We start from the raw sequence: 25,827 nt of genomic DNA on the forward strand, positions 1-25,827 counted from the left end.
AGCGAGTGCACATGCGATTACAGCCGGCGAGAAGGTCGATACGAGGCGCCACGTTCGGATCGCGCTGGGCCGTGTTGCACTCAGAATCGGACCGTGAGACGAGTACGAGGTTATCAAGCAGCGCGTAGCGGTGGGTGCGGGCGTGGTGAAGCTCGGGCGCGTGTGTCGGTTGTGGCTGTGGCGGTATGGGTGTATTTTGGTGTGGGTGGTGTGGCATGTGGTTTGCCGGTCGTATAGCTCAGTCGGTAGAGCACAGTGCTAATAACGCTGCGGTCCAGGGTTCGAGCCCCTGTATGACCATTTTGCTCTCTTTTGTCGTCTCCGTGGTGCAGCTGCGACGCTCGTTTTGCTGCTTCGGTGGCACTCGGCGACCTTCCGGGGCCGATGTGGTTCGCACTCACGCATCCGCGCCTCCCCAAGATCGTTCTAGAAGTGGAGGAGGCCTGGATGGCTCCATCCGATGCGGCAGCGCGCATCTTCCCGGGTGGTCTTTCGCTCGACGTGGAACGCTTGGGTGCTCGCTGTGCGGCCTGTGGCGTCGGTGAGCGAGTGCACGTGCGATTACAGCCGGCGAGAAGGTCGATACGAGGCGCCACGTTCGGATCGCGCTGGGCCGTGTTGCACTCAGAATCGGACCGTGAGACGAGTACGAGGTTATCAAGCAGCGCGTAGCGGTGGGTGCGGGCGTGGTGAAGCTCGGGCGCGTGTGTCGGTTGTGGCTGTGGCGGTATGGGTGTATTTTGGTGTGGGTGGTGTGGCATGTGGTTTGCCGGTCGTATAGCTCAGTCGGTAGAGCACAGTGCTAATAACGCTGCGGTCCAGGGTTCGAGCCCCTGTATGACCATTTTGCTCTCTTTTGTCGTCTCCGTGGTGCAGCTGCGACGCTCGTTTTGCTGCTTCGGTGGCACTCGGCGACCTTCCGGGGCCGATGTGGTTCGCACTCACGCATCCGCGCCTCCCCAAGATCGTTCTAGAAGTGGAGGAGGCCTGGATGGCTCCATCCGATGCGGCAGCGCGCATCTTCCCGGGTGGTCTTTCGCTCGACGTGGAACGCTTGGGTGCTCGCTGTGCGGCCTGTGGCGTCGGTGAGCGAGTGCACATGCGATTACAGCCGGCGAGAAGGTCGATACGAGGCGCCACGTTCGGATCGCGCTGGGCCGTGTTGCACTCAGAATCGGACCGTGAGACGAGTACGAGGTTATCAAGCAGCGCGTAGCGGTGGGTGCGGGCGTGGTGAAGCTCGGGCGCGTGTGTCGGTTGTGGCTGTGGCGGTATGGGTGTATTTTGGTGTGGGTGGTGTGGCATGTGGTTTGCCGGTCGTATAGCTCAGTCGGTAGAGCACAGTGCTAATAACGCTGCGGTCCAGGGTTCGAGCCCCTGTATGACCATTTTGCTCTCTTTTGTCGTCTCCGTGGTGCAGCTGCGACGCTCGTTTTGCTGCTTCGGTGGCACTCGGCGACCTTCCGGGGCCGATGTGGTTCGCACTCACGCATCCGCGCCTCCCCAAGATCGTTCTAGAAGTGGAGGAGGCCTGGATGGCTCCATCCGATGCGGCAGCGCGCATCTTCCCGGGTGGTCTTTCGCTCGACGTGGAACGCTTGGGTGCTCGCTGTGCGGCCTGTGGCGTCGGTGAGCGAGTGCACATGCGATTACAGCCGGCGAGAAGGTCGATACGAGGCGCCACGTTCGGATCGCGCTGGGCCGTGTTGCACTCAGAATCGGACCGTGAGACGAGTACGAGGTTATCAAGCAGCGCGTAGCGGTGGGTGCGGGCGTGGTGAAGCTCGGGCGCGTGTGTCGGTTGTGGCTGTGGCGGTATGGGTGTATTTTGGTGTGGGTGGTGTGGCATGTGGTTTGCCGGTCGTATAGCTCAGTCGGTAGAGCACAGTGCTAATAACGCTGCGGTCCAGGGTTCGAGCCCCTGTATGACCATTTTGCTCTCTTTTGTCGTCTCCGTGGTGCAGCTGCGACGCTCGTTTTGCTGCTTCGGTGGCACTCGGCGACCTTCCGGGGCCGATGTGGTTCGCACTCACGCATCCGCGCCTCCCCAAGATCGTTCTAGAAGTGGAGGAGGCCTGGATGGCTCCATCCGATGCGGCAGCGCGCATCTTCCCGGGTGGTCTTTCGCTCGACGTGGAACGCTTGGGTGCTCGCTGTGCGGCCTGTGGCGTCGGTGAGCGAGTGCACATGCGATTACAGCCGGCGAGAAGGTCGATACGAGGCGCCACGTTCGGATCGCGCTGGGCCGTGTTGCACTCAGAATCGGACCGTGAGACGAGTACGAGGTTATCAAGCAGCGCGTAGCGGTGGGTGCGGGCGTAGTGAAGCTCGGGCGCGTGTGTCGGTTGTGGCTGTGGCGGTATGGGTGTATTTTGGTGTGGGTGGTGTGGCATGTGGTTTGCCGGTCGTATAGCTCAGTCGGTAGAGCACAGTGCTAATAACGCTGCGGTCCAGGGTTCGAGCCCCTGTATGACCATTTTGCTCTCTTTTGTCGTCTCCGTGGTGCAGCTGCGACGCTCGTTTTGCTGCTTCGGTAGCACTCGGCGACCTTCCGGGGCCGATGTGGCTCGCACTCACGCATCCGCGCCTCCCCAAGATCGTTCTAGAAGTGGAGGAGGCCTGGATGGCTCCATCCGATGCGGCAGCGCGCATCTTCCCGGGTGGTCTTTCGCTCAACGTGGAACGCTTGGGTGCTCGCTGTGCGGCCTGTGGCGTCGGTGAGCGAGTGCACATGCGATTACAGCCGGCGAGAAGGTCGATACGAGGCGCCACGTTCGGATCGCGCTGGGCCGTGTTGCACTCAGAATCGGACCGTGAGACGAGTACGAGGTTATCAAGCAGCGCGTAGCGGTGGGTGCGGGCGTAGTGAAGCTCGGGCGCGTGTGTCGGTTGTGGCTGTGGCGGTATGGGTGTATTTTGGTGTGGGTGGTGTGGCATGTGGTTTGCCGGTCGTATAGCTCAGTCGGTAGAGCACAGTGCTAATAACGCTGCGGTCCAGGGTTCGAGCCCCTGTATGACCATTTTGCTCTCTTTTGTCGTCTCCGTGGTGCAGCTGCGACGCTCGTTTTGCTGCTTCGGTAGCACTCGGCGACCTTCCGGGGCCGATGTGGCTCGCACTCACGCATCCGCGCCTCCCCAAGATCGTTCTAGAAGTGGAGGAGGCCTGGATGGCTCCATCCGATGCGGCAGCGCGCATCTTCCCGGGTGGTCTTTCGCTCGACGTGGAACGCTTGGGTGCTCGCTGTGCGGCCTGTGGCGTCGGTGAGCGAGTGCACATGCGATTACAGCCGGCGAGAAGGTCGATACGAGGCGCCACGTTCGGATCGCGCTGGGCCGTGTTGCACTCAGAATCGGACCGTGAGACGAGTACGAGGTTATCAAGCAGCGCGTAGCGGTGGGTGCGGGCGTAGTGAAGCTCGGGCGCGTGTGTCGGTTGTGGCTGTGGCGGTATGGGTGTATTTTGGTGTGGGTGGTGTGGCATGTGGTTTGCCGGTCGTATAGCTCAGTCGGTAGAGCACAGTGCTAATAACGCTGCGGTCCAGGGTTCGAGCCCCTGTATGACCATTTTGCTCTCTTTTGTCGTCTCCGTGGTGCAGCTGCGACGCTCGTTTTGCTGCTTCGGTAGCACTCGGCGACCTTCCGGGGCCGATGTGGTTCGCACTCACGCATCCGCGCCTCCCCAAGATCGTTCTAGAAGTGGAGGAGGCCTGGATGGCTCCATCCGATGCGGCAGCGCGCATCTTCCCGGGTGGTCTTTCGCTCGACGTGGAACGCTTGGGTGCTCGCTGTGCGGCCTGTGGCGTCGGTGAGCGAGTGCACATGCGATTACAGCCGGCGAGAAGGTCGATACGAGGCGCCACGTTCGGATCGCGCTGGGCCGTGTTGCACTCAGAATCGGACCGTGAGACGAGTACGAGGTTATCAAGCAGCGCGTAGCGGTGGGTGCGGGCGTAGTGAAGCTCGGGCGCGTGTGTCGGTTGTGGCTGTGGCGGTATGGGTGTATTTTGGTGTGGGTGGTGTGGCATGTGGTTTGCCGGTCGTATAGCTCAGTCGGTAGAGCACAGTGCTAATAACGCTGCGGTCCAGGGTTCGAGCGCTTGTATGACCATTTTGCTCTCTTTTGTCGTCTCCGTGGTGCAGCTGCGACGCTCGTTTTGCTGCTTCGGTGGCACTCGGCGACCTTCCGGGGCCGATGTGGCTCGCACTCACGCATCCGCGCCTCCCCAAGATCGTTCTAGAAGTGGAGGAGGCCTGGATGGCTCCATCCGATGCGGCAGCGCGCATCTTCCCGGGTGGTCTTTCGCTCGACGTGGAACGCTTGGGTGCTCGCTGTGCGGCCTGTGGCGTCGGTGAGCGAGTGCACATGCGATTACAGCCGGCGAGAAGGTCGATACGAGGCGCCACGTTCGGATCGCGCTGGGCCGTGTTGCACTCAGAATCGGACCGTGAGACGAGTACGAGGTTATCAAGCAGCGCGTAGCGGTGGGTGCGGGCGTGGTGAAGCTCGGGCGCGTGTGTCGGTTGTGGCTGTGGCGGTATGGGTGTATTTTGGTGTGGGTGGTGTGGCATGTGGTTTGCCGGTCGTATAGCTCAGTCGGTAGAGCACAGTGCTAATAACGCTGCGGTCCAGGGTTCGAGCCCCTGTATGACCATTTTGCTCTCTTTTGTCGTCTCCGTGGTGCAGCTGCGACGCTCGTTTTGCTGCTTCGGTAGCACTCGGCGACCTTCCGGGGCCGATGTGGCTCGCACTCACGCATCCGCGCCTCCCCAAGATCGTTCTAGAAGTGGAGGAGGCCTGGATGGCTCCATCCGATGCGGCAGCGCGCATCTTCCCGGGTGGTCTTTCGCTCGACGTGGAACGCTTGGGTGCTCGCTGTGCGGCCTGTGGCGTCGGTGAGCGAGTGCACATGCGATTACAGCCGGCGAGAAGGTCGATACGAGGCGCCACGTTCGGATCGCGCTGGGCCGTGTTGCACTCAGAATCGGACCGTGAGACGAGTACGAGGTTATCAAGCAGCGCGTAGCGGTGGGTGCGGGCGTAGTGAAGCTCGGGCGCGTGTGTCGGTTGTGGCTGTGGCGGTATGGGTGTATTTTGGTGTGGGTGGTGTGGCATGTGGTTTGCCGGTCGTATAGCTCAGTCGGTAGAGCACAGTGCTAATAACGCTGCGGTCCAGGGTTCGAGCCCCTGTATGACCATTTTGCTCTCTTTTGTCGTCTCCGTGGTGCAGCTGCGACGCTCGTTTTGCTGCTTCGGTAGCACTCGGCGACCTTCCGGGGCCGATGTGGCTCGCACTCACGCATCCGCGCCTCCCCAAGATCGTTCTAGAAGTGGAGGAGGCCTGGATGGCTCCATCCGATGCGGCAGCGCGCATCTTCCCGGGTGGTCTTTCGCTCGACGTGGAACGCTTGGGTGCTCGCTGTGCGGCCTGTGGCGTCGGTGAGCGAGTGCACATGCGATTACAGCCGGCGAGAAGGTCGATACGAGGCGCCACGTTCGGATCGCGCTGGGCCGTGTTGCACTCAGAATCGGACCGTGAGACGAGTACGAGGTTATCAAGCAGCGCGTAGCGGTGGGTGCGGGCGTAGTGAAGCTCGGGCGCGTGTGTCGGTTGTGGCTGTGGCGGTATGGGTGTATTTTGGTGTGGGTGGTGTGGCATGTGGTTTGCCGGTCGTATAGCTCAGTCGGTAGAGCACAGTGCTAATAACGCTGCGGTCCAGGGTTCGAGCCCCTGTATGACCATTTTGCTCTCTTTTGTCGTCTCCGTGGTGCAGCTGCGACGCTCGTTTTGCTGCTTCGGTAGCACTCGGCGACCTTCCGGGGCCGATGTGGCTCGCACTCACGCATCCGCGCCTCCCCAAGATCGTTCTAGAAGTGGAGGAGGCCTGGATGGCTCCATCCGATGCGGCAGCGCGCATCTTCCCGGGTGGTCTTTCGCTCGACGTGGAACGCTTGGGTGCTCGCTGTGCGGCCTGTGGCGTCGGTGAGCGAGTGCACATGCGATTACAGCCGGCGAGAAGGTCGATACGAGGCGCCACGTTCGGATCGCGCTGGGCCGTGTTGCACTCAGAATCGGACCGTGAGACGAGTACGAGGTTATCAAGCAGCGCGTAGCGGTGGGTGCGGGCGTAGTGAAGCTCGGGCGCGTGTGTCGGTTGTGGCTGTGGCGGTATGGGTGTATTTTGGTGTGGGTGGTGTGGCATGTGGTTTGCCGGTCGTATAGCTCAGTCGGTAGAGCACAGTGCTAATAACGCTGCGGTCCAGGGTTCGAGCCCCTGTATGACCATTTTGCTCTCTTTTGTCGTCTCCGTGGTGCAGCTGCGACGCTCGTTTTGCTGCTTCGGTAGCACTCGGCGACCTTCCGGGGCCGATGTGGCTCGCACTCACGCATCCGCGCCTCCCCAAGATCGTTCTAGAAGTGGAGGAGGCCTGGATGGCTCCATCCGATGCGGCAGCGCGCATCTTCCCGGGTGGTCTTTCGCTCGACGTGGAACGCTTGGGTGCTCGCTGTGCGGCCTGTGGCGTCGGTGAGCGAGTGCACATGCGATTACAGCCGGCGAGAAGGTCGATACGAGGCGCCACGTTCGGATCGCGCTGGGCCGTGTTGCACTCAGAATCGGACCGTGAGACGAGTACGAGGTTATCAAGCAGCGCGTAGCGGTGGGTGCGGGCGTAGTGAAGCTCGGGCGCGTGTGTCGGTTGTGGCTGTGGCGGTATGGGTGTATTTTGGTGTGGGTGGTGTGGCATGTGGTTTGCCGGTCGTATAGCTCAGTCGGTAGAGCACAGTGCTAATAACGCTGCGGTCCAGGGTTCGAGCCCCTGTATGACCATTTTGCTCTCTTTTGTCGTCTCCGTGGTGCAGCTGCGACGCTCGTTTTGCTGCTTCGGTAGCACTCGGCGACCTTCCGGGGCCGATGTGGCTCGCACTCACGCATCCGCGCCTCCCCAAGATCGTTCTAGAAGTGGAGGAGGCCTGGATGGCTCCATCCGATGCGGCAGCGCGCATCTTCCCGGGTGGTCTTTCGCTCGACGTGGAACGCTTGGGTGCTCGCTGTGCGGCCTGTGGCGTCGGTGAGCGAGTGCACATGCGATTACAGCCGGCGAGAAGGTCGATACGAGGCGCCACGTTCGGATCGCGCTGGGCCGTGTTGCACTCAGAATCGGACCGTGAGACGAGTACGAGGTTATCAAGCAGCGCGTAGCGGTGGGTGCGGGCGTGGTGAAGCTCGGGCGCGTGTGTCGGTTGTGGCTGTGGCGGTATGGGTGTATTTTGGTGTGGGTGGTGTGGCATGTGGTTTGCCGGTCGTATAGCTCAGTCGGTAGAGCACAGTGCTAATAACGCTGCGGTCCAGGGTTCGAGCCCCTGTATGACCATTTTGCTCTCTTTTGTCGTCTCCGTGGTGCAGCTGCGACGCTCGTTTTGCTGCTTCGGTAGCACTCGGCGACCTTCCGGGGCCGATGTGGCTCGCACTCACGCATCCGCGCCTCCCCAAGATCGTTCTAGAAGTGGAGGAGGCCTGGATGGCTCCATCCGATGCGGCAGCGCGCATCTTCCCGGGTGGTCTTTCGCTCGACGTGGAACGCTTGGGTGCTCGCTGTGCGGCCTGTGGCGTCGGTGAGCGAGTGCACATGCGATTACAGCCGGCGAGAAGGTCGATACGAGGCGCCACGTTCGGATCGCGCTGGGCCGTGTTGCACTCAGAATCGGACCGTGAGACGAGTACGAGGTTATCAAGCAGCGCGTAGCGGTGGGTGCGGGCGTAGTGAAGCTCGGGCGCGTGTGTCGGTTGTGGCTGTGGCGGTATGGGTGTATTTTGGTGTGGGTGGTGTGGCATGTGGTTTGCCGGTCGTATAGCTCAGTCGGTAGAGCACAGTGCTAATAACGCTGCGGTCCAGGGTTCGAGCCCCTGTATGACCATTTTGCTCTCTTTTGTCGTCTCCGTGGTGCAGCTGCGACGCTCGTTTTGCTGCTTCGGTAGCACTCGGCGACCTTCCGGGGCCGATGTGGCTCGCACTCACGCATCCGCGCCTCCCCAAGATCGTTCTAGAAGTGGAGGAGGCCTGGATGGCTCCATCCGATGCGGCAGCGCGCATCTTCCCGGGTGGTCTTTCGCTCGACGTGGAACGCTTGGGTGCTCGCTGTGCGGCCTGTGGCGTCGGTGAGCGAGTGCACATGCGATTACAGCCGGCGAGAAGGTCGATACGAGGCGCCACGTTCGGATCGCGCTGGGCCGTGTTGCACTCAGAATCGGACCGTGAGACGAGTACGAGGTTATCAAGCAGCGCGTAGCGGTGGGTGCGGGCGTGGTGAAGCTCGGGCGCGTGTGTCGGTTGTGGCTGTGGCGGTATGGGTGTATTTTGGTGTGGGTGGTGTGGCATGTGGTTTGCCGGTCGTATAGCTCAGTCGGTAGAGCACAGTGCTAATAACGCTGCGGTCCAGGGTTCGAGCCCCTGTATGACCATTTTGCTCTCTTTTGTCGTCTCCGTGGTGCAGCTGCGACGCTCGTTTTGCTGCTTCGGTAGCACTCGGCGACCTTCCGGGGCCGATGTGGCTCGCACTCACGCATCCGCGCCTCCCCAAGATCGTTCTAGAAGTGGAGGAGGCCTGGATGGCTCCATCCGATGCGGCAGCGCGCATCTTCCCGGGTGGTCTTTCGCTCGACGTGGAACGCTTGGGTGCTCGCTGTGCGGCCTGTGGCGTCGGTGAGCGAGTGCACATGCGATTACAGCCGGCGAGAAGGTCGATACGAGGCGCCACGTTCGGATCGCGCTGGGCCGTGTTGCACTCAGAATCGGACCGTGAGACGAGTACGAGGTTATCAAGCAGCGCGTAGCGGTGGGTGCGGGCGTGGTGAAGCTCGGGCGCGTGTGTCGGTTGTGGCTGTGGCGGTATGGGTGTATTTTGGTGTGGGTGGTGTGGCATGTGGTTTGCCGGTCGTATAGCTCAGTCGGTAGAGCACAGTGCTAATAACGCTGCGGTCCAGGGTTCGAGCCCCTGTATGACCATTTTGCTCTCTTTTGTCGTCTCCGTGGTGCAGCTGCGACGCTCGTTTTGCTGCTTCGGTAGCACTCGGCGACCTTCCGGGGCCGATGTGGCTCGCACTCACGCATCCGCGCCTCCCCAAGATCGTTCTAGAAGTGGAGGAGGCCTGGATGGCTCCATCCGATGCGGCAGCGCGCATCTTCCCGGGTGGTCTTTCGCTCGACGTGGAACGCTTGGGTGCTCGCTGTGCGGCCTGTGGCGTCGGTGAGCGAGTGCACATGCGATTACAGCCGGCGAGAAGGTCGATACGAGGCGCCACGTTCGGATCGCGCTGGGCCGTGTTGCACTCAGAATCGGACCGTGAGACGAGTACGAGGTTATCAAGCAGCGCGTAGCGGTGGGTGCGGGCGTGGTGAAGCTCGGGCGCGTGTGTCGGTTGTGGCTGTGGCGGTATGGGTGTATTTTGGTGTGGGTGGTGTGGCATGTGGTTTGCCGGTCGTATAGCTCAGTCGGTAGAGCACAGTGCTAATAACGCTGCGGTCCAGGGTTCGAGCCCCTGTATGACCATTTTGCTCTCTTTTGTCGTCTCCGTGGTGCAGCTGCGACGCTCGTTTTGCTGCTTCGGTGGCACTCGGCGACCTTCCGGGGCCGATGTGGTTCGCACTCACGCATCCGCGCCTCCCCAAGATCGTTCTAGAAGTGGAGGAGGCCTGGATGGCTCCATCCGATGCGGCAGCGCGCATCTTCCCGGGTGGTCTTTCGCTCGACGTGGAACGCTTGGGTGCTCGCTGTGCGGCCTGTGGCGTCGGTGAGCGAGTGCACATGCGATTACAGCCGGCGAGAAGGTCGATACGAGGCGCCACGTTCGGATCGCGCTGGGCCGTGTTGCACTCAGAATCGGACCGTGAGACGAGTACGAGGTTATCAAGCAGCGCGTAGCGGTGGGTGCGGGCGTGGTGAAGCTCGGGCGCGTGTGTCGGTTGTGGCTGTGGCGGTATGGGTGTATTTTGGTGTGGGTGGTGTGGCATGTGGTTTGCCGGTCGTATAGCTCAGTCGGTAGAGCACAGTGCTAATAACGCTGCGGTCCAGGGTTCGAGCCCCTGTATGACCATTTTGCTCTCTTTTGTCGTCTCCGTGGTGCAGCTGCGACGCTCGTTTTGCTGCTTCGGTGGCACTCGGCGACCTTCCGGGGCCGATGTGGTTCGCACTCACGCATCCGCGCCTCCCCAAGATCGTTCTAGAAGTGGAGGAGGCCTGGATGGCTCCATCCGATGCGGCAGCGCGCATCTTCCCGGGTGGTCTTTCGCTCGACGTGGAACGCTTGGGTGCTCGCTGTGCGGCCTGTGGCGTCGGTGAGCGAGTGCACATGCGATTACAGCCGGCGAGAAGGTCGATACGAGGCGCCACGTTCGGATCGCGCTGGGCCGTGTTGCACTCAGAATCGGACCGTGAGACGAGTACGAGGTTATCAAGCAGCGCGTAGCGGTGGGTGCGGGCGTGGTGAAGCTCGGGCGCGTGTGTCGGTTGTGGCTGTGGCGGTATGGGTGTATTTTGGTGTGGGTGGTGTGGCATGTGGTTTGCCGGTCGTATAGCTCAGTCGGTAGAGCACAGTGCTAATAACGCTGCGGTCCAGGGTTCGAGCCCCTGTATGACCATTTTGCTCTCTTTTGTCGTCTCCGTGGTGCAGCTGCGACGCTCGTTTTGCTGCTTCGGTAGCACTCGGCGACCTTCCGGGGCCGATGTGGCTCGCACTCACGCATCCGCGCCTCCCCAAGATCGTTCTAGAAGTGGAGGAGGCCTGGATGGCTCCATCCGATGCGGCAGCGCGCATCTTCCCGGGTGGTCTTTCGCTCGACGTGGAACGCTTGGGTGCTCGCTGTGCGGCCTGTGGCGTCGGTGAGCGAGTGCACATGCGATTACAGCCGGCGAGAAGGTCGATACGAGGCGCCACGTTCGGATCGCGCTGGGCCGTGTTGCACTCAGAATCGGACCGTGAGACGAGTACGAGGTTATCAAGCAGCGCGTAGCGGTGGGTGCGGGCGTAGTGAAGCTCGGGCGCGTGTGTCGGTTGTGGCTGTGGCGGTATGGGTGTATTTTGGTGTGGGTGGTGTGGCATGTGGTTTGCCGGTCGTATAGCTCAGTCGGTAGAGCACAGTGCTAATAACGCTGCGGTCCAGGGTTCGAGCCCCTGTATGACCATTTTGCTCTCTTTTGTCGTCTCCGTGGTGCAGCTGCGACGCTCGTTTTGCTGCTTCGGTAGCACTCGGCGACCTTCCGGGGCCGATGTGGCTCGCACTCACGCATCCGCGCCTCCCCAAGATCGTTCTAGAAGTGGAGGAGGCCTGGATGGCTCCATCCGATGCGGCAGCGCGCATCTTCCCGGGTGGTCTTTCGCTCGACGTGGAACGCTTGGGTGCTCGCTGTGCGGCCTGTGGCGTCGGTGAGCGAGTGCACATGCGATTACAGCCGGCGAGAAGGTCGATACGAGGCGCCACGTTCGGATCGCGCTGGGCCGTGTTGCACTCAGAATCGGACCGTGAGACGAGTACGAGGTTATCAAGCAGCGCGTAGCGGTGGGTGCGGGCGTGGTGAAGCTCGGGCGCGTGTGTCGGTTGTGGCTGTGGCGGTATGGGTGTATTTTGGTGTGGGTGGTGTGGCATGTGGTTTGCCGGTCGTATAGCTCAGTCGGTAGAGCACAGTGCTAATAACGCTGCGGTCCAGGGTTCGAGCCCCTGTATGACCATTTTGCTCTCTTTTGTCGTCTCCGTGGTGCAGCTGCGACGCTCGTTTTGCTGCTTCGGTGGCACTCGGCGACCTTCCGGGGCCGATGTGGTTCGCACTCACGCATCCGCGCCTCCCCAAGATCGTTCTAGAAGTGGAGGAGGCCTGGATGGCTCCATCCGATGCGGCAGCGCGCATCTTCCCGGGTGGTCTTTCGCTCGACGTGGAACGCTTGGGTGCTCGCTGTGCGGCCTGTGGCGTCGGTGAGCGAGTGCACGTGCGATTACAGCCGGCGAGAAGGTCGATACGAGGCGCCACGTTCGGCTCGCGCTGGGCCGTGTTGCACTCAGAATCGGACCGTGAGACGAGTACGAGGTTATCAAGCAGCGCGTAGCGGTGGGTGCGGGCGTGGTGAAGCTCGGGCGCGTGTGTCGGTTGTGGCTGTGGCGGTATGGGTGTATTTTGGTGTGGGTGGTGTGGCATGTGGTTTGCCGGTCGTATAGCTCAGTCGGTAGAGCACAGTGCTAATAACGCTGCGGTCCAGGGTTCGAGCCCCTGTATGACCATTTTGCTCTCTTTTGTCGTCTCCGTGGTGCAGCTGCGACGCTCGTTTTGCTGCTTCGGTGGCACTCGGCGACCTTCCGGGGCCGATGTGGTTCGCACTCACGCATCCGCGCCTCCCCAAGATCGTTCTAGAAGTGGAGGAGGCCTGGATGGCTCCATCCGATGCGGCAGCGCGCATCTTCCCGGGTGGTCTTTCGCTCGACGTGGAACGCTTGGGTGCTCGCTGTGCGGCCTGTGGCGTCGGTGAGCGAGTGCACATGCGATTACAGCCGGCGAGAAGGTCGATACGAGGCGCCACGTTCGGATCGCGCTGGGCCGTGTTGCACTCAGAATCGGACCGTGAGACGAGTACGAGGTTATCAAGCAGCGCGTAGCGGTGGGTGCGGGCGTGGTGAAGCTCGGGCGCGTGTGTCGGTTGTGGCTGTGGCGGTATGGGTGTATTTTGGTGTGGGTGGTGTGGCATGTGGTTTGCCGGTCGTATAGCTCAGTCGGTAGAGCACAGTGCTAATAACGCTGCGGTCCAGGGTTCGAGCCCCTGTATGACCATTTTGCTCTCTTTTGTCGTCTCCGTGGTGCAGCTGCGACGCTCGTTTTGCTGCTTCGGTGGCACTCGGCGACCTTCCGGGGCCGATGTGGTTCGCACTCACGCATCCGCGCCTCCCCAAGATCGTTCTAGAAGTGGAGGAGGCCTGGATGGCTCCATCCGATGCGGCAGCGCGCATCTTCCCGGGTGGTCTTTCGCTCGACGTGGAACGCTTGGGTGCTCGCTGTGCGGCCTGTGGCGTCGGTGAGCGAGTGCACATGCGATTACAGCCGGCGAGAAGGTCGATACGAGGCGCCACGTTCGGATCGCGCTGGGCCGTGTTGCACTCAGAATCGGACCGTGAGACGAGTACGAGGTTATCAAGCAGCGCGTAGCGGTGGGTGCGGGCGTGGTGAAGCTCGGGCGCGTGTGTCGGTTGTGGCTGTGGCGGTATGGGTGTATTTTGGTGTGGGTGGTGTGGCATGTGGTTTGCCGGTCGTATAGCTCAGTCGGTAGAGCACAGTGCTAATAACGCTGCGGTCCAGGGTTCGAGCCCCTGTATGACCATTTTGCTCTCTTTTGTCGTCTCCGTGGTGCAGCTGCGACGCTCGTTTTGCTGCTTCGGTGGCACTCGGCGACCTTCCGGGGCCGATGTGGTTCGCACTCACGCATCCGCGCCTCCCCAAGATCGTTCTAGAAGTGGAGGAGGCCTGGATGGCTCCATCCGATGCGGCAGCGCGCATCTTCCCGGGTGGTCTTTCGCTCGACGTGGAACGCTTGGGTGCTCGCTGTGCGGCCTGTGGCGTCGGTGAGCGAGTGCACATGCGATTACAGCCGGCGAGAAGGTCGATACGAGGCGCCACGTTCGGCTCGCGCTGGGCCGTGTTGCACTCAGAATCGGACCGTGAGACGAGTACGAGGTTATCAAGCAGCGCGTAGCGGTGGGTGCGGGCGTGGTGAAGCTCGGGCGCGTGTGTCGGTTGTGGCTGTGGCGGTATGGGTGTATTTTGGTGTGGGTGGTGTGGCATGTGGTTTGCCGGTCGTATAGCTCAGTCGGTAGAGCACAGTGCTAATAACGCTGCGGTCCAGGGTTCGAGCCCCTGTATGACCATTTTGCTCTCTTTTGTCGTCTCCGTGGTGCAGCTGCGACGCTCGTTTTGCTGCTTCGGTGGCACTCGGCGACCTTCCGGGGCCGATGTGGTGTTAGAGGGTGCTGCGTGTGCATGTGCGTGTGTGCACCAGGTGTGGGTGCAAGGCGTGTGTGCGTGCGTGTGCCTCTACGCGTGTGCGGGGGGATTTGTGGCGGCGTCAAGTGCTCATGATGAGACGCGCAGGTTGCGTGCGCGTGAGAACAAGCGTGTGGGAGCGTGTCCAAGTGCTCAAGCGGCGTGGACATGCGTGTGGGTGCATAGTAGGAGATACATATGTAGGAGTAGGGTGTGCGTGACTTTGGTCATGCAGTATGGTGTAGTGGGTTAAGTGCCGGGTCTTTGATCCGAAGGGTGTGGGTTCGAGTCCCCACATGGACGTTTTTCTTTTTGCCGACAAGAGAGCGTAGGAGGCAGGCTAGCAGCTAAAACTCACTCAATCAATCTCACTTTTGGTTTTGCAATCTCGGCCCGAAGCCGTCTTCTAAGCTTTCAACTCTCCGCAGCTCGTAGCCCAACTTCCTTTTGGTTATGAGCCCAAGTACCGACACCAAGTTCAAGGTCGAGCCTTTCGACGGCTCGAACTACTCGCTGTGGAGCTACAAGATGAAGATGTACCTGATGTCCAAGGGATTGTGGGAAGCTGTCTCCGGGGAAGCCGGATCGACGGCGAAGGAGCAACAAGCGCACGCGGCGATTGTGCTCAACCTAAACGACTCGCAGTTGATGCACGTGGTGACGTCCACGACTGCGAAGGAGGCGTGGGACACGTTGAAGAAGTTCCACAAGACTCAAGACATGGCGAACCGGCTGTGGCTCAAGGAAAAGTTCTCGGCGTTCAAGTTCACGGCGTCCTCCGTCGGCAAGCACGTGACGGAGTTGGAGAAGCTCGTGATGGAGATGAAGAACGCGGGGTGTGAGCCAACTGAGGAAGACGTCTGCGCGACGATGCTGCGGAGTCTGCCATCGAGCTACGAGGCTCTGGTTCAAGCGTTTCGCATGTCAGTGAGTGAGTTCAAGCTTGCAGACCTGGTGAGCAAGCTGATTGCGGAAGAAGTGCGTCAGAAGGACTCGAACCGCATCGAAGAGGCGACTGCGCTTCTTGCCGGCAAGGGCAATGGGAAGCAGCAGCAGAAGAAGAAGAACCCACGCGGGATGCGCAAGAAGGGGCCCTTCGGGAAGTGTTTCAACTGTGGCAAGCCTGGCCACTATGCGAGGGATTGCCGTTCCGAGGCAAGTCCCGATGAAGATGTCCAAGACCAGTCGAACGTTGCGTTCCACGCGACGGAAGCTTTTGCTAGCGAGTGCTGGGTGATGGACAGCGGTGCTTCGGCACACATGTGCAAGACACGCGACGCGTTTCAAGAGTACTCGGGTGTAAAGACTGCGCGCACCATATCGAGCGCAAAGAGCAGCGCGAGCTTGAAGATTCTCGGGGTTGGAACAGTTGTTCTGCGTGTCTGGACTGGTAGTGCGTGGATAAATGCGCGACTGGAAAACACACTGCACGTTCAAGATTTGAACAAGAACCTGTTCTCTCTCACGGCTGCAACGGCACGCGGCATGACCGTGACTATGGACAGCGAGCAGTGCGTTGTGAAACGCGGCAGCCAAGTGGTGGCGACGGGCAGGAAGCAAGGCAAGCTGATGTTCCTCAACATTGAGGGCGGCGACGAGTGCCATGCGGCTGAAGACAATATGGATTTGTGGCACCGGCGACTCGGCCACGCGTCTTTCGGCACGCTGAACTCCATGATCAAGGACGGGAAACTCAAGGGTGCGCTGGCAGAGCCTGGAACCGTGTGTGGCGTGTGTGCGACTGCGAAGCAGGCACGCAAGCCTTTCAAGTCGACCAAGGAGGGACTCGAAGCCAGGGAGAGCGCACGCAAGGACACCACTGTGTGCTCTGATGTGTTGGGGCCCGTCACTCCTGCATCCAAGTCGGGCTACAAGTACATTGTGAGCTTCATCATGATGAAGAGTCGCTTTGTGACAATCTACCCACTGCACAAGAAGAGCGAAGTGTGTGAGGCGTTCAAGAAGTTTCTCAAGGAGGCAGAAACAAGTGCGGGCATCAAGGTCAAGGTGCTACGCAGTGACAACGGCGGTGAATACTGCAACGCGGGGATGGTGGCTCTGTGCGACGAGAAGACCATCAAGCAAGAGTTCACGGTGCCTTACAACCCGCAACAGAACGGCATGGCAGAGCGGATGAACCGTACGCTGGTCGAAATGACACGCTGCATGCTGGGGGAGAGCGGGATGGACAAGTCGTACTGGTGCGAGGCCATCATGACAGCTGCAGACATTCGGAACGTGTTGCCTAACACGTCAAGCCCACACGCAAGCCCATTCCAGCTGGTTTTCAAGAGGGCGCCACGTCTGGAGCACATGCGCGTTTTTGGGACCGAGTGCTACGCCCATGTGACCAAGCAGAAACGCAAAAAGCTGGACAACTCGGGGATCAAGTGCGTGTTTCTCGGCTACGCCAAGCAACACAAAGCATATCGACTCCTGGACCCCAGCGACGGATCGATCGTGATTTCAAGGAGTGTGGCGTTTGCTGAAGCGCCACCGGTCACAATGGCGAAGACGCGCAACCAGGAGGTGATCGACATCATCGACAACGATGAAGAAGAGGAGCGCACCGAAGAACCCAGTGTTGACGACGGTTTCAGCACGCCCCCGACACGCCCACTCCACGAACCCGAGGAGCACAGCGGACCGACCGGATCTGTGCCAACGCGTGGCTCTAGCACGCCAGGGAGAGACGGCGAAGAGGAGTGGATGGTGCGTCCGGCACGCAAAAGGCGTGGAGTCGTGCGCTACCAAGACGAATTTCCCGGGACTCGAAGGGGTGAGTTCAACCTGGACGACTACGAGGCTGAGTTCGATTCCCTCTACTGCTTCCTCACCGAAGACGACGACGGTGAGCGCGCGGTGTCGTACGATGAAGTCATGCGGAGCAAGTACAAGGACGAATGGCTGCGCGCCATGGAAAGCGAAATGAAGTCGCTTGAGGATCACCGCACCTGGAAGTTGGTGGACATGCCGTCAGACAAGAAGGCGACCGGGTGCAAGTGGGTGTTCCGTATCAAGCGTGACCCGAGCGGGAAGATCATCAAGTTCAAGGCTCGTCTCGTGGCGAAGGGCTTCACGCAACGTCCAGGGGTCGACTACACGGAGACTTTCGCTCCTGTAGCACGCAAGGAGTCCATCAACACGGCGGTGGCGATTGCAGCAGAGGAAGACATGGAGGCTGAAAATGTGGATGTGGACACCGCGTTTCTCTACGGCGACGTTGAAGAGGAGCTCTATATGGACCAGCCGGACGGATTTGAAGACCAAGTCAACCCAACCAAGAAGTGCCTGTTGATGCAAGCGCTTTACGGCACGAAGCAAGCGGCACGCCAATGGAACAGCAAGCTGAACAAGCACCTGGAGGGCCAAGGTTTCCATCGGTCAGCGGCGGATCCGTGTGTGTATGTTCGGCGTTCGGACTCGAAGTTCAGCATCATTATCGTCTACGTGGACGACCTCATGATCTTCAGCAGGACGAAAGCGGAGATCGGTGAGATCAAGAAGGCGCTGAAGCGCGAGTTCAGCATCAAGGAGCTCGGTGAGCTGAAGTACTGTCTCGGCATCGAGATCCACCGCAACCGCGACGACAAGACCATCGTCATGAATCAGCGAGCGTATATTCAACGACTCGCGGAGAAGTTCGGCGTGGAAAAGTGCAAGGCAGTGCACACACCAGCGGACAGCAACTCGAAGCTGGTGAAGCCGTCAGAAGACGAAGATTTCGTGCCCAGGTACCCGTATCGCGAGTTGGTGGGGGCTTTGATGTACCTCGCAACTTGTACGCGCCCGGACATTGCTCAAGCTGTGGGTGAAGTGGCCAAGTTTTGCGAGCGGTACAACAAGTCTCACTGGGTGGCTGCGAAGCGGATTTTGAAGTACTTGAAGACCACTCAGGACCTGGGACTCGTGTTCAACGGCGGGACTAAGGGAGAGCTCATCGGCTACGCGGATGCGAACTGGGCAGGTGATTTGGACACCCGGCGCTCGACTACTGGCTACGTGTTCTTCCTGAACGGGAGTGCAATTTCGTGGAAGTCGAAGCGGCAACCGACAGTGGCAACCTCGAGCACGGAGGCAGAGTACATGGCACTGTACAACGCCACTCAAGAGGCAGTGTGGCTGCGTCAGCTACTACTGGACGTGGGGTGTGAGTGTGTGGGTGCGACTACCATTTTTCAGGACAACCAAGGTTGCATTGCGCTGGCCAAGAACCCAGCGTACCACTCACGCACCAAGCACATCGACTTGAAGTATCACTTCTTGCGCGAGAAGGTGGAAGACAAGGTCATCGTGCTCGAGTACAAGCCGACAGACGAGATGATCGCAGACGGGTTTACCAAGGCACTGGCGCGACCCAAGCACCGCCAGTTTCTCGTCGGACTCGGCATGGACGCCTAAGACGCCAAGCACAGCGCATCAAGGGAGAGTGTTAGAGGGTGCTGCGTGTGCATGTGCGTGTGTGCACCAGGTGTGGGTGCAAGGCGTGTGTGCGTGCGTGTGCCTCTACGCGTGTGCGGGGGGATTTGTGGCGGCGTCAAGTGCTCATGATGAGACGCGCAGGTTGCGTGCGCGTGAGAACAAGCGTGTGGGAGCGTGTCCAAGTGCTCAAGCGGCGTGGACATGCGTGTGGGTGCATAGTAGGAGATACATATGTAGGAGTAGGGTGTGCGTGACTTTGGTCATGCAGTATGGTGTAGTGGGTTAAGTGCCGGGTCTTTGATCCGAAGGGTGTGGGTTCGAGTCCCCACATGGACGTTTTTCTTTTTGCCGACAAGAGAGCGTAGGAGGCAGGCTAGCAGCTAAAACTCACTCAATCAATCTCACTTTTGGTTTTGCAATCTCGGCCCGAAGCCGTCTTCTAAGCTTTCAACTCTCCGCAGCTCGTAGCCCAACTTCCTTTTTGTGGTTCGCACTCACGCATCCGCGCCTCCCCAAGATCGTTCTAGAAGTGGAGGAGGCCTGGATGGCTCCATCCGATGCGGCAGCGCGCATCTTCCCGGGTGGTCTTTCGCTCGACGTGGAACGCTTGGGTGCTCGCTGTGCGGCCTGTGGCGTCGGTGAGCGAGTGCACGTGCGATTACAGCCGGCGAGAAGGTCGATACGAGGCGCCACGTTCGGATCGCGCTGGGCCGTGTTGCACTCAGAATCGGACCGTGAGACGAGTACGAGGTTATCAAGCAGCGCGTAGCGGTGGGTGCGGGCGTGGTGAAGCTCGGGCGCGTGTGTCGGTTGTGGCTGTGGCGGTATGGGTGTATTTTGGTGTGGGTGGTGTGGCATGTGGTTTGCCGGTCGTATAGCTCAGTCGGTAGAGCACAGTGCTAATAACGCTGCGGTCCAGGGTTCGAGCGCTTGTATGACCATTTTGCTCTCTTTTGTCGTCTCCGTGGTGCAGCTGCGACGCTCGTTTTGCTGCTTCGGTGGCACTCGGCGACCTTCCGGGGCCGATGTGGTTCGCACTCACGCATCCGCGCCTCCCCAAGATCGTTCTAGAAGTGGAGGAGGCCTGGATGGCTCCATCCGATGCGGCAGCGCGCATCTTCCCGGGTGGTCTTTCGCTCGACGTGGAACGCTTGGGTGCTCGCTGTGCGGCCTGTGGCGTCGGTGAGCGAGTGCACATGCGATTACAGCCGGCGAGAAGGTCGATACGAGGCGCCACGTTCGGCTCGCGCTGGGCCGTGTTGCACTCAGAATCGGACCGTGAGACGAGTACGAGGTTATCAAGCAGCGCGTAGCGGTGGGTGCGGGCGTGGTGAAGCTCGGGCGCGTGTGTCGGTTGTGGCTGTGGCGGTATGGGTGTATTTTGGTGTGGGTGGTGTGGCATGTGGTTTGCCGGTCGTATAGCTCAGTCGGTAGAGCACAGTGCTAATAACGCTGCGGTCCAGGGTTCGAGCCCCTGTATGACCATTTTGCTCTCTTTTGTCGTCTCCGTGGTGCAGCTGCGACGCTCGTTTTGCTGCTTCGGTGGCACTCGGCGACCTTCCGGGGCCGATGTGGTTCGCACTCACGCATCCGCGCCTCCCCAAGATCGTTCTAGAAGTGGAGGAGGCCTGGATGGCTCCATCCGATGCGGCAGCGCGCATCTTCCCGGGTGGTCTTTCGCTCGACGTGGAACGCTTGGGTGCTCGCTGTGCGGCCTGTGGCGTCGGTGAGCGAGTGCACATGCGATTACAGCCGGCGAGAAGGTCGATACGAGGCGCCACGTTCGGCTCGCGCTGGGCCGTGTTGCACTCAGAATCGGACCGTGAGACGAGTACGAGGTTATCAAGCAGCGCGTAGCGGTGGGTGCGGGCGTGGTGAAGCTCGGGCGCGTGTGTCGGTTGTGGCTGTGGCGGTATGGGTGTATTTTGGTGTGGGTGGTGTGGCATGTGGTTTGCCGGTCGTATAGCTCAGTCGGTAGAGCACAGTGCTAATAACGCTGCGGTCCAGGGTTCGAGCCCCTGTATGACCATTTTGCTCTCTTTTGTCGTCTCCGTGGTGCAGCTGCGACGCTCGTTTTGCTGCTTCGGTGGCACTCGGCGACCTTCCGGGGCCGATGTGGTTCGCACTCACGCATCCGCGCCTCCCCAAGATCGTTCTAGAAGTGGAGGAGGCCTGGATGGCTCCATCCGATGCGGCAGCGCGCATCTTCCCGGGTGGTCTTTCGCTCGACGTGGAACGCTTGGGTGCTCGCTGTGCGGCCTGTGGCGTCGGTGAGCGAGTGCACATGCGATTACAGCCGGCGAGAAGGTCGATACGAGGCGCCACGTTCGGATCGCGCTGGGCCGTGTTGCATTCAGAATCGGACCGTGAGACGAGTACGAGGTTATCAAGCAGCTCACCCCCGTTGCGAGACGCACGCGGGGCAACTCGCTGGATCGTCCAGCGAATTGTTGGTCATCGGAACCAGACCCGAGGTCCGGTTCATTTTCGAATTCGTTGGAGAGGATTTCCTCCCCAACACGATACGTGGGAATCACGGAATGCCCTGATGGAGGACATTCCGGAAATGGTGACGGCGTACGAAGGCCGCCACCGCCACCGCCGAAGGGCGTAAAACTTGGGCGAGCGCTGTAGTCGCCTACAGCACTAGAAGATGCCTGCGCCTGAAAACTAGCGCGCAGGGTCTTGAGGTCGTCAGGTACACACATGGACGTGTACCCGTTGATGTCCCGTTCAGTAATGCGTACTGCTCCGGGGTAGCAGTACTCACAAGCAGTGTCATAAGGCACTGCGCAAGGAAGTCCAATACCGACTGCACCATGGTGCAGTCGTTCAAGTTTACCACGCTTCGAGAACTTCTCATAGCGCTCCCGCACCTGGCTAATCCGGTCGCGATAGCCAGCGGGGTTTTTGTTGAAGTTTTCAACAAAGGCACTCCAACTCTGACAAAGTGCCTGCCACTCGGACACTTTGCTTCTGCGAGAAGTCTTCTTGCTCGCAAACCATCGGAGCTCGTGGAAGAGCCCGATGTAATAGTCGCGCCTTTGGTCCGTCATCGGATCAAAGTGCAATCGCTTCGCGACGTCATCGTCAACGATGGAGTTGCACGAATACAGCGCGTACAGATTCGGTGGCGCGGTCGCACCGAATCGGCTGCTGATCTCAAACTGAGACGGCATCCACGGCTCGCGCACTGAGCCAGTGCGCGAGGCAGCAACAACAACGGACGGAGTGGAGTCATCTCCATCCCGCGGAGTCGTCAAGGCTCCAGCGGCAGCGAGCGGTGTTCCACTGCCGCTGCGCGAACGCTTCGAGCCCGAAGCGTTCGAGTCGTCCTCGCGTGGGCGACGCAGACCCACATTGGGGTCAGTGTGGCCCGGAGACAAGGTATCCTTGTCTCCTTCGAGTTCCCCCTCCTCGACTTCACTACCATAGTCGAGGGGAACTCCCTCTCCACCAGGAGAGTAGATGCCCACCCCAGTCTCGACAGCAATGATCTTGCATGTCTTGTTTCGGATGGCATGTTTCTCATGCCATCTCGAGTGGTATCCAGCAACAGAGAGGCGACTCTCTGTTGCCGCGCTTGTCGACATCGCCGTCGAGGCGATGTCAGTAGCGGTCGTGGCTGAGGCAGCGGCCGTCGTCGCCTTGGAGGCGACGACAGCACTTGCTGTTGCCGAAGCGGCCGGCGTCTTGGACGAAGACGTCGTTGGCGTGCTCATTCCCAATGAGCACGTATTCTCCCGAAGAAAATACGGATTGACGTGTCGAGACCGGCACGTCAAATCCTAACGGGGGGATGGTGTAGCGGGGCTACACAGTCGGTTCACCTCCTACCTTAGTGCAACATGCACTAAGGGATACATTCAGGTGACTACTCCATAGGGCGGTCCACATTCATAGCCCAAAGCATATGACTGGTAGAAATTAACATATTTCTACCAATGAGAGTCATTCAATAGATAGGGGTTCTGCCAGCCATCTAATGGCAGAACCTCTCATTAGAAATATCTGTTTTAGGAGGAAACCCCATTTACAATCAATACAGTTCTCATTTAGCACCAAAGCTATCATTCGGTCCCTTTGTCTTAGTTTAAGTATACTTGCGGATACAAGTATACTGAAGTTAAATACTCCTACGCTTCCTCATACACGTGCGCACACGTGTAAGCTTAAGTAGTGGGTCTAAGCAGACCCATTACACAGAGTTCGAGCCCCTGTATGACCATTTTGCTCTCTTTTGTCGTCTCCGTGGTGCAGCTGCGACGCTCGTTTTGCTGCTTCGGTGGCACTCGGCGACCTTCCGGGGCCGATGTGGTTCGCACTCACGCATCCGCGCCTCCCCAAGATCGTTCTAGAAGTGGAGGAGGCCTGGATGGCTCCATCCGATGCGGCAGCGCGCATCTTCCCGGGTGGTCTTTCGCTCGACGTGGAACGCTTGGGTGCTCGCTGTGCGGCCTGTGGCGTCGGTGAGCGAGTGCACATGCGATTACAGCCGGCGAGAAGGTCGATACGAGGCGCCATGTTCGGAACTGGCCAATGAACTGTGTAAAAAAATATAGTTTCGAAAAACTGAAGGATTGCATCTAATTTGTTGAAATCAGCTCCATGTCAGGTTTTCATTGGTTCGATTTATAGAAGACCAATATTTTTGCGGTCTACTGTGATGTATTTGATTGGGCGTAGTATCAACGTGTAAAATCAAATTTAAAAGCGTTTTAAAAAATCACTGGCGCGTTGTTTTTTCACCCCAGCCACTCACGTTGCTGGCAGCCATTCGCGCGCGCTTTTCATTCCTGTAGTTGAGCAGAGCACCAACGGAGCTATAGACAACTTTGACCACGCGGCGATGGCGACAACGCTGACCACTACGGAGGGCGAGATGGTTCTGCTGGCCACGCTGCCGGAGGAGGGCCGTATGCTGCTGGTGCAGACGCCGCGCCTGCGCACCATCGCGGACCTGGAAGGCTTCATCGTGGACGAGTACGCGCGCGCGTTCCCGCACCTGCCGGCGCTCAGCTGTGACGTGCGCATCCAAAAGTGCGTGTCGCCCGAGATGCTTGTGAACCGCCGCTCGCACGAGGTGCGTCATCAGTCGCCGCACTTCTTCGTGGATGTGTCCAAGAACGCGCAGGCCGGCATCGTGTTCGCAAACATGGAGCAGATCTACATTGTGATCAACGAGGGCGCCAAGAAACATGAGCAGCTTGAGCCGAAGAAGATTGTGGCTGAGGCCCACAATGTGCACATGACTGGTTCGCAGAGCAGCAAGGCTGCTACCAAGAAGAGCGTGGAGCAGCCAGTCTCGAAGAAGAGTACGTCGGCGAAGCCGGAGAACAACAAGAAGAAGGGCGCTGCTGAGAAGCTCACCCGCGACGAAAAGAAGGCCAGGAAGGAAAAAATCGACTCGAAAAAGGTTGCCTCGAAGGAGAAGACCGAGTCGAAGAAAGCGGCGACAAAGGAGAAAAAAATTGCAGACAAGACCGCAAAAGGTAGCACCGACGCGAAGAAGGCTGCGACGGAGGAGAAAACGGTTGCTACAAAGGATGGGGCTGAAGCGAAGAAGACTGCTACGAAAGAAAACGCCAAATCGAAGAAGACTTCGATGAAGGAGACCGTGGATTTGAAAATGTCTGCGAAAAAGAAGACCACAGATGCTGAAAAGCCCGCTGCTGGGGAAGAAGAATCCACCACAATGAAGGCCCCCAAGAAGGTTGCCCCGAAAAAGAGTGAGAACGCTCTGCTGAAGAAGATGTTGGCGGCGAAGCACGATGCATCCGAATCGGGTGCTGCTTTGATTGTGAACTCCCTTCACAACGCTTCAGCTGAGGTGAAGCCGATGGCGCAGTCGAAGAGAGAGCGAACGCGCAAAACCAGCGATAAGGACAATGCATCTGAGGGAAACGCTATGGACGCCAACGAACCACCACAGAAAAAGAAGAAGACTACTGCGAAGGCTGATACTAAAAAGACTGAGGATGCAAATCCTGTTGGGGATAAGCAAGCCGAGCCTAAGGAGAAGAAATCAGCAAAGAAAAAAGCTGCCGCCAAGTCTGTGGCGAAGGCTGATACTAAAACGGCTGAGGATGCAAATCCTGTTGGGGATAAGCAAGCCGAGCCTAAGGAGAAGAAATCAGCAAAGAAAAAAGCTGCCGCCAAGTCTGTGGCAAAGGCTGAACCAAAAAAACAGGAACTCGACACGACCGTGAAGACGATTAAGAAAAAAGGAGCCGCCAAGGCGCTTAGCAAGGCTGACGATGACTCATCCACTGCTAGCGAGAGTACGCCTACCAGTCGTAAGTCGAAGAAGAAGATTGATATCGAGTCCGATGACGTTGAAAAGCCAGCGTCGAAGCGCGCAAAGAAGGAGAAGTCACCTAAGGAGGCACCGGCAAAACCCACTAAAAAGACCGTAATCTCCGTGCTGGCGAAGGCCACGTCTGCTAAGACTGAATCAAGCTCCAGCTCTAGCTCGAGCCAATCGACTCAAGGAGATGAGTTAGCTTCTGGTGAAGAGACTGATGTGGCTGAAACCCCGGCGGAAACTAGCAAGCCGAAGTCGGGATTCGAGAAGATCCTAGCAGACAAGGGGAAGCGACTCGCTACTAAAGCTGACCTTGAGCATGCCGCAACTGAGAATTCGAAGCAGACGCCTTCCGAGAGCACGGCCACCGAGACTTCATCCGATTCAGACGAAGCTTCCGTTGTTGTGGGAACGGCAAAACGCTCTCCGAAAAATGCTGCCCCAGTTGAGAGTAGCTCATCCTCCTCTTCGGACGAGGAGGAGCTGGACTACTCCCAGAGCCTTTTGGCTGACTTGACCAAGAACGGTTAGGCTTAGCAATTGCTTGTGATCCCAATAGATTCATGAGCTCACGCGTGTGGGTTGCTTTGCAGATTCTGATGAAGACGAGGTAGCATCAGTTGTTTTCAAGAAGAGGAAAGCGCCGAAGAACGTTGACACGGACCCTACAGTGGATAGCGCTCAAGACACAGAGGACTCGCTGGATATGCCTTCATCCGAGCTCACTCAGATGTGTACGTGCTGTACTATTGCCGTGGCAAAAATGGGAACGCAGACAAAGGGCTGACTTCATTGATTTTTAATTTAATTTCTCTTACAGCGCAAGAGTCAAACAGCGTGCTGACGCCCTCGCTTTCCCGGAATCGCTTCTCGCTTGGAAGCATGCCAGTGGCCAAACTGAAAAAGTCATCCAAGAACCCGTTCTCATCCCCCAAGGAGGCGAAAGCCAAAACTGTCCGCCCGCGCGGCCGTCCATCTAAAGTGAAAAACGCGTAGAGAATCGACTCGCCCCGATGGGTGTGTTTTGCGAAAAGTGGGTTTGTCGAATATGTTCATATATTCGTGTTTTCGTTTCTCTTGTTTTCC

At 59.1% G+C, this 25,827-nt stretch overlaps 2 protein-coding genes across 2 annotated transcripts; both read left to right on the forward strand.

The window, feature by feature from the left end:
- Positions 1 to 384: 384 nt before the first annotated feature.
- On the forward strand, positions 385 to 13,728 carry KRP23_6361 (uncharacterized protein; the record flags this gene model as incomplete). Its single annotated transcript, XM_067891545.1, has 25 exons — positions 385 to 653; positions 877 to 1,197; positions 1,421 to 1,741; positions 1,965 to 2,278; positions 2,538 to 2,822; positions 3,082 to 3,366; positions 3,626 to 3,917; positions 4,141 to 4,454; positions 4,714 to 4,998; positions 5,258 to 5,542; positions 5,802 to 6,086; positions 6,346 to 6,630; positions 6,890 to 7,174; positions 7,434 to 7,718; positions 7,978 to 8,262; positions 8,522 to 8,806; positions 9,066 to 9,357; positions 9,581 to 9,901; positions 10,125 to 10,438; positions 10,698 to 10,982; positions 11,242 to 11,533; positions 11,757 to 12,077; positions 12,301 to 12,621; positions 12,845 to 13,165; positions 13,389 to 13,728. The coding sequence occupies 25 exons, from the start codon at positions 385 to 387 to the stop codon at positions 13,726 to 13,728; spliced, it is 7,488 nt and encodes a 2,495-aa protein (XP_067745890.1).
- Positions 13,729 to 23,286: 9,558 nt separating this feature from the next.
- KRP23_6362 (uncharacterized protein) lies at positions 23,287 to 25,737 on the forward strand (the record flags this gene model as incomplete). Its single annotated transcript, XM_067891546.1, has 3 exons — positions 23,287 to 25,267; positions 25,335 to 25,475; positions 25,562 to 25,737. 3 exons carry the CDS (start codon positions 23,287 to 23,289, stop codon positions 25,735 to 25,737), a joined length of 2,298 nt encoding a protein of 765 aa, XP_067745891.1.
- Between the last annotated feature and the right edge of the window lie 90 nt (positions 25,738 to 25,827).

This window comes from Phytophthora ramorum (assembly GCF_020800215.1).
Source record: "Phytophthora ramorum isolate Pr-102 chromosome Unknown Phyram_PR-102_s0005, whole genome shotgun sequence".
Classification (NCBI taxonomy): domain Eukaryota; phylum Oomycota; class Peronosporomycetes; order Peronosporales; family Peronosporaceae; genus Phytophthora; species Phytophthora ramorum.